We start from the raw sequence: 14,535 nt of genomic DNA, 5'->3' as shown, positions 1-14,535 counted from the left end.
ACCTTCTGTGCAACAGCGCTAAGTAGTTTTAATTGGAGAACCACATATGCTCAGTTACTAGTGTTTCTCCACTTACGTCTTTGCTATACCATACTGAATGTGGCATAGCTTGAGCCTATGATGAATAGGATAGCAGCACAGATTAATAAACTGGGTCATAGTAGTGTTGTGTGAACTTTGACCCGGAAGATTCTTTATTGCATCTTTAATATTCCAGACATCCTTCAATCTATTCCTGGTATTTAGGATGTCTGTATTAAAAATATATTCCTTATAAAGATGAATGTGCTTTCTCACACTGCCTCTGACCTCAACCACTGCAGCCAGAAGCTCAGAGAGGCCAAAAAGGCAGAACCTAGAACCTGCTATGTATGTACTAAATTGTAGATGCTGCAAATGTAAATACACTACTGGTTTTCTGTAATAAAGACTTGAGAAAAATATAAATGTTTACAACTATGTTTGTTTATCGTGTTGATTATTTCATTGGCATTTATGGAAGGTCGGACGCAGTGTATTCCTTGTACGTTGGTATCCAGAGAAACATTGCTTGTCATTCTGTAAAACCAATAACTCTGCTCCTTGGATAAACCTATTAAAGTCTCTCCTGATGGGCTGCTACCAGATGTGCTGCCTATTTGTGTTAATGCCTTGCCCTTTATTAGCATTTTGTGTTGTCAATACTGCACTGCTCTTTTAATATTAAAGTGAAAAGCAAAGCAGGTCAGGCAGTTCTACTGGACCATTTTGTCCTTTGGAGCAGGGCTTTATGGAAGAAAGCTGTGCCATGGATGAAAGTAATATCACAGTATAAATCACTTTTAATTCTGTACATATCTAGTGAATATATGTATCTAGAAATCTATGCTGATACAGATGTTAGTAATTATTTCATGCTCAAATCACAGAAACACCATTCAATTGCTAGAGACAGCAGATGAACAGGGGCTTTCCCAAATATACAGTGCACTATTTTTCTAAGGAAACTGTTAGTTACTTGGGCCATTTATGATGTGGGATGCACATCCATCCCAAACCCACGCCCAACCAAAATGTATCCTTAAGTATCACTGCAAACGATGTTTAATAAGGATACATACCTATCCCAAGAGCATCACAAATGAAGCACTGGGGACATCCACTGGAAATATAGTATTTCTAAGGGACATCAATGTTGAAGTTCTGAAGTCAGACCCTCATATGATTTGAATATTCATCCTATATGTATTATTAATTATTACTACAGAGAAAAACAAAATTCTTAGTATGCCTTAACAAATGTACAGTGAACACTTGCAAATAGGAAGAGACAGAGGTGTGTGCTAAAAGCATATTCTACCTTCGGCAGATTACATTTTGCTGCTGCTGAAACCAGACATGAAGATGTTTTTGGGGGATGCCAGACCCTCATCTCTTGTCCCTTCATCTTCCGTCCATTCTCTAGCAGTGACGGGGACTTGTGTTTACAAGTTAGATGACGTGACTTCATTTGGGGAGGAGCAGCTCTAAATGAATAATGAGGCTTCCATGAATTTTTAATAGAATTTTTCTTAATAACGTCTCTTAATATTTAATTCATTTTGCAGTGTTTAAATGTGTTCAGTGGCCATAAAGCTGAGGTGTGAAGTGAGGCTGTCTTAATGTGAGATGAATAACATACACTTGTTGGGGGAGGTGACTTTCCAATCAGTGTCGGACTGGGAAACCCAAAAACTTTAGACTAGGGGCCCATCAAAATACCTTAGATCAGTACTATTATAATTCCTCTCCTCGTGCAACCTCTATTCTGCTAGTCTCTTTTCTTTACATGGTATAATCTATTATTCAATCTATTTAGTCTCTTTGTTCTCATAGAAATAGGTACTGGCCATGAAACAGGCCAAATGCTTTGAAGCAGGAGGGCCCACTGACACCTGGGCCCACCGGGAGTTTTCCTGGTATCCCTGTGGGCCAGTCCGACACTGTTTCCAACTAAATGGCAAAACTAAAGGGCAATCTAATACTGTGCTTCCAGATCAGGGGCAAATGCTTTGCAATCCAAATACATATTAATTGCATATACCTCCATCAAGCTTATACTGTATTATATTAACACAAAATTTTGGATATGATGGCCCAGGTCATTTAAATGAGACATATTCTATCAAAAGAATCTGCCAGTGCATTATACCACTTCCTACCTACTGAATTCTCTGGCTGTGCAGGACACAACCACCCCTCATTTGAAACAGCAACAGTAGCAGATCTATATAGTGAGTTCCAATAAAGAGAGCATTTTTTAAGATAATATTAATTTTTAGCCCCAAGTAAAACCAGCACCATTATTGCCTACAAAATTTGTTTTTCTTTCAAATCCTTTATTTCTCCTTTAAAGGAGAACTAAAGCTTAACTAAAGAAGTAGGCTAGAAATGTTGTACATTATGTTTTGGGCTTCTGTACAAGCCCAAGGCAACCGCAGCCCTTTAGCAGTAAAGATCTGTGTCTCTAAAGATGCCCCATTGCTGCTATTGAGAAGCTGAAACTTTAGGCTGGTGCAATAATGTCAGTGTATAAACTATGGCATTTTTAGCCACAATTATTTTTATGGTTTAGTTCTCCTTTAAAAACTTAATAGGGCATACCAATGTATGGAGATGCCAAAATATGTTTTTCAGGAAAAATAAATGTAGACTATGCATAATTATGTATTTCCAGTGATTATCTTGCATATTTCAATCCCTTTGAATTGTATATTTCCACTTACCCAGTAGAAATCCATGCATTCCTATGAGACCTTGGCTCATAGACCAATAAACTAAAGACCATGACTCCTATTATAACTGACTTTATACAAGAAATTGCAATGATTTCTACCTACTCTGGATTAAAGGGCAAATTTATTATTATTCAAGTTTTTTTTCTGTGATTTGCTAAAATAGCAGACTAAAAAGCTCATATGTGACCATATTCACTATCAAGCTTTTTACTGAGATTTAGTCAATATCAATGGTAACAAATTGGAGTATTGGGTATCTTGGGGCTAAAACTCAACAATCAAAAGATTTAACCAGTGCATTAAACATGCAGATCCTGAGACTGATCCAAAGGTTAAGCACTCAGCCCATTATTTAGTTTAAATAGGGAACCTTTGGAACACCATGACCCATGAACTACATACGCAGATTGATGTGGTCCTTGATTATGCAGAATTTTCATCTGACTCAGCTAATATCTGGACAAGTCCAGTCATTTTTTTTATCTCATACACAGGCCAATGGGCAGCCAGTCTGGCCAAATCATTAGCTATAGCTGCCTATCTATAAGTACCTTAAGGGTAAGGCTACACAAGGAGATTCGGGGAGATTTTGTTGCCGGGCGACTAATCGCCACGTCTTTTGCGCGACTATCTCCCCGAACTGCCTCTGTGTTTTTCCCCATAGGCTACAACGCAAAGTCGCCTGCGCTAATGCACACGCGGCGATGCGCTTTCAATAGTCGCCCAAAGTTGCATCACTGAGGCAACTTCGGACGACTATAGAAAACGCATCGCCGCATGTACATTAGCGCAGGCGACTTTGCGTTGTAGCCTTTCGGGAAAAACGCCAAGGCAGTTCGGGGAGATAGTCGCACAAAATACGTGGCGATTAGTCGCCAGGCGACAAAATCTCCCCGAATCTCCTCGTGTGGTCTTACCCTAAGACTCAAATCCTCCAGAGATCATGCATATGAGCCCTTTGAAGCAGGGATTGTTTGTTTTTTTTTTTTTTTATTTATTTTTTATTTTCAACAATTAAATTACATACATTCCTGTACAGCAGTTTGAAAAAATAGAATCTTAAAAGGAGCATCCCATCATACAATTGAACCCCAATCAATTAACATTCCCTTAATGTGATATTATTAATAAGTGTCTCTGTATACAACCAGTATTGTTACAATTCACCATACCTGTACATGATACCTGTGCATTATCAATTTAAAATACCAGTGTTGTTTTAAACTGTTGTGAATTTAACATATATTATTAATAACTTATATCCTTCACATTTATTAGTTCTTCTTCCCCTTTAAAACCAAGTGGCAATGCTAATAGTACTAAATAAGAAGAAAAAATAATTAATTAATGCCAGTGAACAATAGTGCCAGTGCCGATGCTAATATACCCACCGATTCCTTGTAATACTGCGGCGCATTACCCTTATTACTTAACCCATATTGGTGCCTTGTTATTTAGTGCTCGTGAATTTACTCATAATTAACAAGTACAAGTGTTCTTTAGGGAATTGATGTTGGTTCCCAAACTATTTGTTCCTTCCAGAACTCAACTGTACCCAATTAGAACACACCCTCACTACATACAAAAATAAAAAAACAAACCCAGCGACAACACAGAAACATTTACAAAAACAAAACAAAACAAAAAAACCATAAAAGGGTCAGGGAGGGAATTCACTTATCTCAATTTCATGTTTAGTATTCTATCGCATATCTTCTTGTCACAATTATAAACAAATAAAATTCTCCCACCAATGCAGGCCCAATTCGCATATTATTAGGAGTAGAGCAATAGTGCCTTCTTTCGCCCTCATATAGGAAGCAAACTGTTGCCACCATAAATACACTATATTATGCCACCCCCTATCTTCTGCCCATGTTATATACTATCTCTTATATAGGTACCTCCTCAAACTGACATATTATTTCCACTTCCTAAAAATTCCCCATCGGATTAATATCCAGCCACGATTCCCATATTCTCTCAAATTTCCCCATACACCCTCTAGCCAGATAAGTAAGTTTAATAGACGGAAGTATTTTATTAATTAAGTTAACCCATTGAATGACAGTGGGACTATTTATACCATCCAGTTCATTATCACCAACTTTTTAGCATAGAACAGTATAACCCTCATAAGTGTTCTAGTTTTGCTTAAGGGTACAAGATCGTCCACCAATCCCAATAAACAAATTTCCGGGGAGTACACCTGGGGAAACGCTAAATTGTCAGCCAAATACTGTGACACATCCTTCCACAACTGCTGCACTGGAGGACAATGCCACACCAGGTGCAGAAAAGATGCATCCAACTCCTGGCACCTTGGGCATCTGGCTTCCAATTCTCTACCCATTATCTGAAGCTTTTTAGGGGTTATATATAATTGATGAATAAATTTGTATTGGACCAGCCTGTCACGTAAAGAAATTAAATCACAATAAAGTGAGTCAGTAGCCTCCTCCCACTGTAGGACCCCGTGGTATTTGAACCACTAGTGCAGGGACTACAGTGGGTGAGTTGAGGACCAGATAGGATACCAAGACCCAAGATCCCAGGCTGAATACAGTGGGTGAGGTGAGGATCAAGTCCGGTGCCAAGATACAAGACCTCAGGCTGAGAAACCCATGCCTTAGTGCTTCACCAAAGGGATAGTGCCCAGTGAGAGTGGTAACTATTCCCCAAGTCTATTGTTGCTGTAACTTTGATATATATTGAATATTAGCCCATCTGCTGCACCTTGCCCCCTGGAGGGAATACTACTGTTTGAAGCTACTCTATGATTACTGTGAACATCGAAGTGCTTGTGAACTACAACCTTGCCACTGTTCTCTGTTAATAAACAAGTTATAGTTTACTGCAAAGAAATTGTCTGGCTGAATATCCTGCTACATTGATCTACACCAGGTACTGGGAGTTGCAGGGAGTTGCATGGGTACACTGGGGGTCCAGGGCACACTACAAGCAGTTTTAGCCTGGTCACACACAGCCTTAATACACAGCAAAAGCCACACCTACGGGTGCGCTACACGCAACTTATATAGTAACTTAGGCAAGTAAATAATTTTATACAAATTGATTCTACCCCAAAGAGAAATAGGTAAACGAGACCAAACTCTAACTGCATTCCTAAATTGCTCTATGATTGGATTAATGTTGTTTAAAATATACAAACTAGGGTCCACAGAAATGGTAATGCCCAAATATTTAAAGCTATTAACCCATCTGAGGCCCTGGGAGTTAATAGATTGAGTAGATATCTGATCCATAGGAAAAATAACAGACTTAGATTTATTTATAGTTAGCCCAGAATAGATACCGAACCTCTCAATAATACTGATGGCCTCTTGCAAGGAAGGTCTTCCAAGAATAGAAGCAAATCGTCTGCATATAAGGCAACTTTATCCTCTAATGGACCATATTTAAGTCCCACAACCTTTGGAGCCTGGCGGAGGCAGGTAGCCAAAGGTTCAATTGCTATTGCAAATAAGAGTGGGGACAATGGGCATCCTTGCCTAGTTCCCCTAGCCAAGGGAAAAAAGGAGGACACCATGCCATTGATTTTAATACATGCTGTAGGCTTAAGATACAGCATTTGAACCCATCTTAAAAAACCCGGGCCAAATCCAAATTTCTTCATGACTGCCCACAGGTTCTGCCATTCCACTGAATCAAATGCCTTATTAGCATCTAAACATAGACAAAAATAGCAGCACACTGTTAAGTTGCAAAAGTGCTTAAGTGCATAATTTATTTAGCCCACAGCATACAAAGGCAACGTTTCGAGCCAACCAGGCCCTTTATCAAGCCCCCTATTACACCATTTATAGTGAGGGTTTGGGGCGTGTACATGTGCTCCACCCCCATCCCACAGACAATTAATAAATTACATATTAAGTAAATTGCATGAATGATGACCTTTCAATCCCAATAAGATAAGAAATTGTTATTAAAACTCAGTGTTAATAAAAAGTGATATTAAAACATTAAAATAGAACGTCCTGCGTGAATTTCAAAGACAGTAGGTTTCATCAATTGAGTCCATTCTTTTCAAAAAAGTCCATTGGTGTTTACAAAATTTCATATTTGGATACTCAAAGCACTTCAGAGCATATAATAATTATTGTATATTGATAAGGTGAATTTGCAAACCTGAGACGCCCATGACAAACATACTCAGCACTTCTCTGATACATTCCAAGATATGCTTGATGTCATGCCGGCACTCAGGATATTCTATGCAGGTCACCACATAATACTTCTAATACCCTTAAAGAAGAAAACAAAAACATTAAAATCAAATCGCTGAAACATGGTATATGTAACATCTATGTATGCACAGTAAAAAGACCATTATCTACCTAAAAGATAAATGAACCTGGAGTATACTCTCTATTCAGGCCTCTAGGCCAAATTGTATCTAATTTATGGATCCACATCATTTCCAATTTCTTTAACATCAATAGCCTATTGCCACCTCTCCTGGGCATTTCCACAGTGTCAATAACCTGAAATTTGAGCTGACTGATGGAGTGACATGAAAGTGAGCAGGGACTGGTAGGGCAGTAAGTTCCCTCCGTTTTGTGGATTTATGCTTTGAGATACGATCACGAATCTTCTGCGTGGTTTCTCCCACATAGAGTAACCCACATGGACACTTAAGTAAATATATTACATATGATGAATCACAGGTAAAATATTTGTTGATAGTGTACTTATTTCCCCGATGTGGAACAATTACCCTTTATCACCGAATTGCACTGGGTGCAGTGCAGACAAGGAAAAGTCCCGAATTTTGGATTCTGTAAAAAAAGTTGTTTAGTACCAGTTTTGCCACCAATATCAGCCTTAACCAATCTATCTTTCAGGCTTCTCCCACGTCTTTTTTTGAAAAGAATGGACTCAATTGATGAAACCTACTGTCTTTGAAATTCACGCAGGACGTTCTATTTTAATCTTTTAATATCACTTTTTATTAACATTTTGTTATTAACACTGAGTTTTAATAACAATTTCTTATCTAATTGGGATTGAAAGGTCATCATTCATGCAATTTACTTAATATGTAATTTATTAATTGTCTGTGGGATGGGGGTGGAGCACATGTACACGCCCCAAACCCTCACTATAAATGGATTGTTAATGGTGTAACAGGGGGCTTGATAAAGGGCCTGGTTGGCTCGAAACGTTGCCTTTGTATGCTGTGGGCTAAGTAAATTATGCACTTGAGCACTTTTGCAACTTAACAGTGTGCTGCTATTTTTGTCTATGGATTGATGTGACCCGAGGACAGGATTGGGCCTTTTAGTTCAGCACCTGGCACTTCAACTGTGTTTGTCTGAGAGGTGAGCGCTCCAATTTTTGTGACTGTTATTAGCATCTAAAGACACAATAATCCTAGACCCAGCGTTTGTATGTTTAGTCTGAAGATGTGTAAACATCCTCCTCAAGTTAATAGCAGTAGATTTAGTAGGCATAAAGCCAGATTGATCCCTATGTATAATAGAGGGGACTATTTTAGCTAGTCTAGTGGCCAAAATTTTGGCAAGCACCTTAGCATCCATATTTATAAGTGATATTGGCCTGTATGAATCACACAACCCAGGGTCTTTACCCTCCTTTGCTATCAACACAATAACTGCCTCATAGAATGAAGGCGGAAGAGTCCCTCTTTCAAAGGCATATATAAAGGTTTCGTGGAGATGTCTAATTAAGGGTTTCCCCTGCAATGTGTACCAAGCAGCCGGGAAACCATCCGGACCCGGAGTCTTATTAGAAGGAAGAGCCGATATGGCTTCCGCCACCTCGTTTTCCAAGATAGGAGCATCCAAGTACTCCCTCTCTACCTGTGTCAGACTAGGAAGGGTAATTGAGTCCAAATAACAAATTAGTTGGTCTTGTGAGTAATCAGCTTTTGTCCGATATAAGATCTCATAAAAATTAGTAAAGACATTAAGTATATCCTCTGGGGCACTAACCATACTCCCTCCAGGATCCTGTATTTGTGCTATTAAAGTTTGTGAATCTCTAACTGAAGCCAGCCTTGCCAGTAGTTTACCCGCTTTATCACCTTGTTCAAATATTCCTTGATTAGCATATAATAAACGTTTACTAGTCAAATTCGTTTGTGCCAACTCTAAATCTCTTTCTGTCTGAACCAACACCTGATAAGTAGTCTCTGTAGGGGACTGACTATGAAACACATCTGCCTCTGTGAAGGCCATTTCCGCCTCAACAACCTCTGCTTTAGCCATTTTCTTAGCATTCGCTATACCACTAACCAATACCCCCGTGCCACCACCTTAGATGCTTCCCACAATATATCTGGGGAGGCCATGCCCTGATTAATTCCCCAATAAGATATATATTCCTCTTGGGAACGATCCCTAATCTGGGTATTTGAGAGCCATACTGGACACAGTCTCCAGTTGGCTCTAGGGCCCCGATCCCCCACACGAAGCGAGATAGCGAGAGGTGAGTGATCTGAAAATGCTCTAGGAAGATATTCAACCGAAATAACTTGTTGTGCAAAATCAGCAGAGGCCAGGGCTAAGTCTATACGCGAATAAAGAAGTATAACTAGTAGAATGACAAGAATACTGCCTCTCACTCAGGTGCTTCCAACGCCAAAGTTCCATAAAACCAATATTATCTATCCATTGCTTCAACCCCCGACTATAGCTGCTAGTTTGGCCCAACCTATCCAGCTGGGGATCAAGTGTAGCGTTGAAGTCTCCCAACAGGCAAGTTGGAGCATTCGGAAAGGAGGCAATTACTGAATACACCCGTTCTAGTAGGGGTAAGGAAAATGGTGGCGGGCAATAAATATTGGCCAGCGTGAAGAGTTGATTAGCCAGCTTACAATGGAGTACTATATATCTACCATAAAAATCAGCTCTGACCCCCATACATTCAAAAGCAACACCTTTCTTAATGAGTATAGAAACTCCTCTAGCATGGGTAGAGAAGGGAGCATGGTAGGTATGAGCCACCCAATGCTTCCTAAGCGAGAGAAGTTTCTGCCCCACCAAATGTGTCTCTTGTAGAAGAAGAACCACAGGTTTATGCCTTTTGATGTAATCAAAGAGTCGGGCTCGTTTGTATTTACAGTTAAGTCCCCTGACATTCCAGGAGACGAGACTCAAGGAGGACTGCATACTGGTAAGAGTTGGACTGTATTATCAGGGTATAAATTGTTTAAAAATACCTTAATTGAGATAAGCGTGTGTGAGGCACAGCATAACAAATACATACAAGATACCCTCCCACATATGCCCCATACCCACCCTGCCCATCCCCAAACCCTGGGTGGACCTAAACCCATAACACAAAAAACAATTTTCCCTACGGGGAGGAGCTCTATTTGCTCCTAGCTAATGACCTGTCGAGTTAACCAAGCCTTCTGTTAATAAAAGTCAACCTTCCCAGGTAGCCCGTGCTCATAATTATTGAATTCCGAACCAGTCAATAAGTCCACCCATTCACTTATTCTATCCACTCCCTCAGGATCTAGCTAGGTGGAGATCTCCGGGGCCTGCTCTCCAGCCACGCGTTAGCCTCTTCTGGTGTTGAAAAAAAGTGCACTCTGTCACCATCCTGGACTCTCAGTCTGGCTGGGAACATCATTGCATATATCAGATTAACCTGTCGTAGACGTTTTTTAACATCTGTAAATTTAAGCCTCTGCTTGCGTATTTCCATAGATAAATCCGGGTATATAGAGACTTTAGCGTTCTCATGGATAATTTCCTGTTTTTTACGGGCTTCCAGGAGAATTCTATCACGATCTCTATAATTCAATAGTCTGGCTATAAATGTCCGAGGTGTAGCACCAGGAGGAGGAGGTCGGGCTGGGACTCTGTGGGCACGCTCCACTGTGAATGTTGGCGAAAGAATATTACTGCCAAATTTATCCTTAAGCCAAGTTTCCAAAAATATTTCAGGTGCACTACCCTCCACCCTTTCAGGCAAGCTCACTAGTCTTATATTGTTCCTGCGGAACCTGTTTTCAAGGTCATCTGCTTTCGCTTCCAAAATCCGAACTTTCTGTGCCATCTCCGAAAGATTATTTGGAATAGGAGTAATAATGTCCTCCAATGTGCTAATCCGCTTCTCTGCCTCTGTTGTGCGTTCCCTTATCTTTTGCACATCGTTCTTTAACAAGGCAAAGTCTGATTTAAGATCATCCATCTTTGCTATAGTCACAAGATGGTTGCTGTTCATAAGTGACATAAGCTCAGCAAGTGTTGGTTGGGCATGTTCTGTTGTCTGCATGTCTGGGTTACTAACAGGAGAAGACATCCCAGAACTACAAGAGGGAGCCTCAGGGGATATAGGACACTGACTTCCCTGGATGTTATCACTATGGGAAGGGTCCCTGGCATACTTGCCTAATTTCAATGCAGCCGAAGCACGGAAGCTCTTCCCCTTCTCCACTTGATCCGTGCTGCACCTGACACCCTGCTGCACGCTGCTAGGGGATCCTGAGTGAGACCTGGTGCCATCTTGGACGTCCCCAGCCCTGACCACCGCACCAGTGCGCGAACCCGCTCCACGGTTTGTCCCCATGCAGGCAGCAGAGCCGAGTCCTGGCTCAAAGAAATACAGTCGCGCCACTTCTCCGCTGTTTACCTAGTGGTTCTTCCAGGGTCACGGCAGGATTCTTGAGCACGGGCACGGAGCTACTGCCTTACGCTTCCGTCCCGATCAACTTCCGGTCACGCCCCCCGCAGGGATTGTTTCTTAATAGAATAACATCCATTTGAGAAGTAACCCTTCCCAAATATATGTATGCCTGTATTATTTATCATTTTTTGCATTGAGGACTGTATTTTGACATGCCAATTACTATAACTGCCCAAATGCTCATTTGCAAAACTGTTCAGATAAAAATATAAATGCTTTCTTCTGCATGTTAATGTGCCAGAGCTTATTGTAGTTTTAAAAGTCATACATATATTTCTTCCTCAGTCCTTTTGTTACATAATCTCTTTTAGATAAATAAAACAAATGAGCATAAAGCTGGCATAATCTTCCCATTATTTGACCACAAATGTCACTCAATAAATGCATGTACAGTTAAATATTCCTTTTGTTGCTGAGTAGCTTAACATTTTCTCCTAGCTGTGGCTATCTTCAATTGCCAAATTTCTTTCTCAACCACAGGAATTAATGAATCTTCTGAGAAACTTTGCCCTACCCATGTCTCTGTATTGCCAGTTACCACTACCAAATAAAGCAAATACACATAATAGACCATATTGCAGAGGCGTTATAGTTATATGTTATTGTTGCTATGCTCAGAAGAATACATAATTTGTATAGTAATAGCAATGAATGAATTATTAAGACAAGCTGTAAATGCAGACCACAGACTTGTATTATGGGAAGACACTCTAAAGGAAGAAATGTGTCTGCTTAACTGGGTTCCCCTATTTATTATGCAATGTAAGTGCACTTATTACAATGGTTATGATTGGTACTTGCCATCCCTGTCAGCAAGGAGAGAAAGGTTAAGTTGCATGCCTGCAGTACAATTTCAGCTTGATGTCTTTCCGTCCAATATGAGTTGAATGTCATTTACTCAGTAACATATAGGTAATATGTAAAGAAGAAATGATGTCAGGGGACTCAAAAAATGTTATGACCCCTCCCTGCATGTTGTCAAGTAGGGGACATTTTTCATTTAAGGCAAACGCCCACACCAAAACTTTTTCCCTCTGAGTTTCATCCTGAAGATGTTAAAAACGAATGGTGTTCATACACTTTCCATCCTGCAAGTTATCTGGCTGATTGGGGCATATTCTGTGAAATAGCAGTGCTCAGTTCATTCTGTCCAATGGCCTTAATTAATTTTACAGCTTTCCCCAGCTTGTCAGTTTGGACTGACTGCAATCCATTAAGTGGTGCGGCTTATTGAAAATGGTGCAAAGTTTAGGATTCTTAATAGGCATGACTGTGCATGAAGAGACATAACCTGTGGGATCTGAAGCTTGGTCACAAATTTCCTAATGGCTTTTTGGGAAATGTGAGTTTTTGTGTACGTGCATGTAATTTGTATAAAATAAAATATGGTTGCTACGGTCTACCATAGCAACTATGCATTGATTTGAGTAAGAGACTGAAATATGAATAGGAGAGGGACTGAATAGAAAGAAGAGGAATAAAAAGCAGCAACAACAATAAGTTTGGAGCTTTACAGAGCATATGTTTTTAGATGGGGTCAGTAAGCCCAATTTAAAAGCTGGAAGGAGTCAGAAAAACAAGGCCAATAATTTGAAAACAATATGCAAAATAAAAAATGAAGAGCAATTGAAAGGTTGCTTAGAACTGACCATTCTAAAAAATACTAAAAATTAACTTAAATGTGAACTGCCCTTTAAGTACAAATATAAAGGATTCTGTCGTGTTGCTTGGATAGTGCAGTTTGGAAACAGCATCTATTGCTTTAGGTTAAATCTCTGACTTCTCATTGGTTCCATAAGCTGTATAATTGTTCAGTTTTTAGCAGTTGTGTATTAGTTATTAATAACCTAATGTTGCTCCCAACATTAAACCTGGTGATGTACTCCCAACGTCCAATTCCAGTAGTGGTACCGCAAAACCACCAAAACTTTATAAATCTGCACAAAATTGCACTTTGAAGAACCATGTCAAATCATCAAGTTATTTGTTTATTCTGGGCCTGGGAGGGGATGGCTCAGTGAATGGACCCATAGTCTCTCATGTTTCTGTGCTAATAACCTCTAAATATCTTGTAACCCAGTTGCTGTTACTAAGTTTGTGATGAACATAAATTATAGTACTTGAGGAAGATAATGGTGGGTTTCTAAATAAATACATCCTGACATGGGAATTGTTAATGCATTGTGTATGTAATATATACTTAGTAGTATGGGGTTTTTAATTCTTCTGAGAATAGTTGATATATCAAATAGAACACTGAAGAAGAGCAACAGCAGAGGGCTGACGGGCCCAAGAAAATATTTAAGCACCACTGACCTGAAAGAGAAAGAAATCTGACACTATTGTCAGTTCCTGTATGGAGTTTGACTATGGGGAGCATTCCTGGTTGTGGACCAACACTAGACTTGGGTTATATCCTGGGGTGTCTGATCTGCTTGCTAGTTAAACTTAAATCCAGGGCTTATTAGGCCAACTAATAATAATGAAGTTGTCTGATGTTGCTTGAACAGCATGTCAATTGCAATACTTTTTTATGTAAAGCAGCAGTTTGCCTTAATCTGAACTTTGGTTGAATGCTGTGTCCTTTAACCTTGAAATGGCACATTGTGACTTGTGGTTGGAACCAAATCATATATGCCTTTTTACTGTATGTTCTTGCTCAGCACTGTTTGCCTGCAACAGGTCTTAGTTCCCTTCTGATTCAGTTCTTCACTTTGTACTACTGTGTACTTTTGGCTCCCTTGTGGACACTCTAGGAGACTAGCTCAATAAGACTGGTGGAAGCCAAATAACTGATGTCCATTCTCAAGGTCAAAGCAGGCGGTAATAGGAGGAAGAGCTCTGGGCAGCAGGTGTTTCCCTGTAGGTTTGGGTAGCCTTATGTGACAATTATTTTCTCTAAAATGGTTTGTTCACAAGTGCTTATTTCTGTGTTTTTTTCTACTTTCTGTTGCTTTTCTGCTCACATAAATGCCAATCAGGTATCTAGCAAAGCAGCAAGCCTGACAAAGCAAGGTCTGCCTGCAGACACAGTCCTCGATTCAGTTAGGCAAGGTAATTTTCCAGAAACATATGTTTGCGATCATTTTTTGGTTAA

At 39.9% G+C, this 14,535-nt stretch overlaps 2 protein-coding genes across 2 annotated transcripts in view; one reads left to right on the top strand and one right to left on the bottom strand.

The window, feature by feature from the left end:
• LOC108704827 (dipeptidase 1-like) overlaps window positions 1–7,009 on the bottom strand; it is an 80,367-nt gene extending 73,358 nt beyond the window's left edge. Inside the window, exon 1 of the mRNA XM_041590171.1 lies at window positions 6,906–7,009. Within this exon, the coding sequence (XP_041446105.1) occupies window positions 6,906–6,949 (44 nt within the window). The 5' untranslated portion in view covers window positions 6,950–7,009. The remainder of the gene's footprint in view (window positions 1–6,905) is intronic.
• Window positions 1–14,535, top strand: part of LOC108704815 (serine/threonine-protein kinase Nek11) — a 163,683-nt gene that overhangs the window by 22,616 nt on the left and 126,532 nt on the right. The gene's annotated exons all lie outside the window — the stretch shown is intronic.

This window comes from Xenopus laevis, chromosome 4L (genome assembly GCF_017654675.1).
Source record: "Xenopus laevis strain J_2021 chromosome 4L, Xenopus_laevis_v10.1, whole genome shotgun sequence".
NCBI lineage: Eukaryota > Metazoa > Chordata > Amphibia > Anura > Pipidae > Xenopus > Xenopus laevis.
The sequence above is the reverse complement of the archived record's forward strand: the minus strand, read 5'-3'. Positions and strand labels throughout refer to the sequence as shown.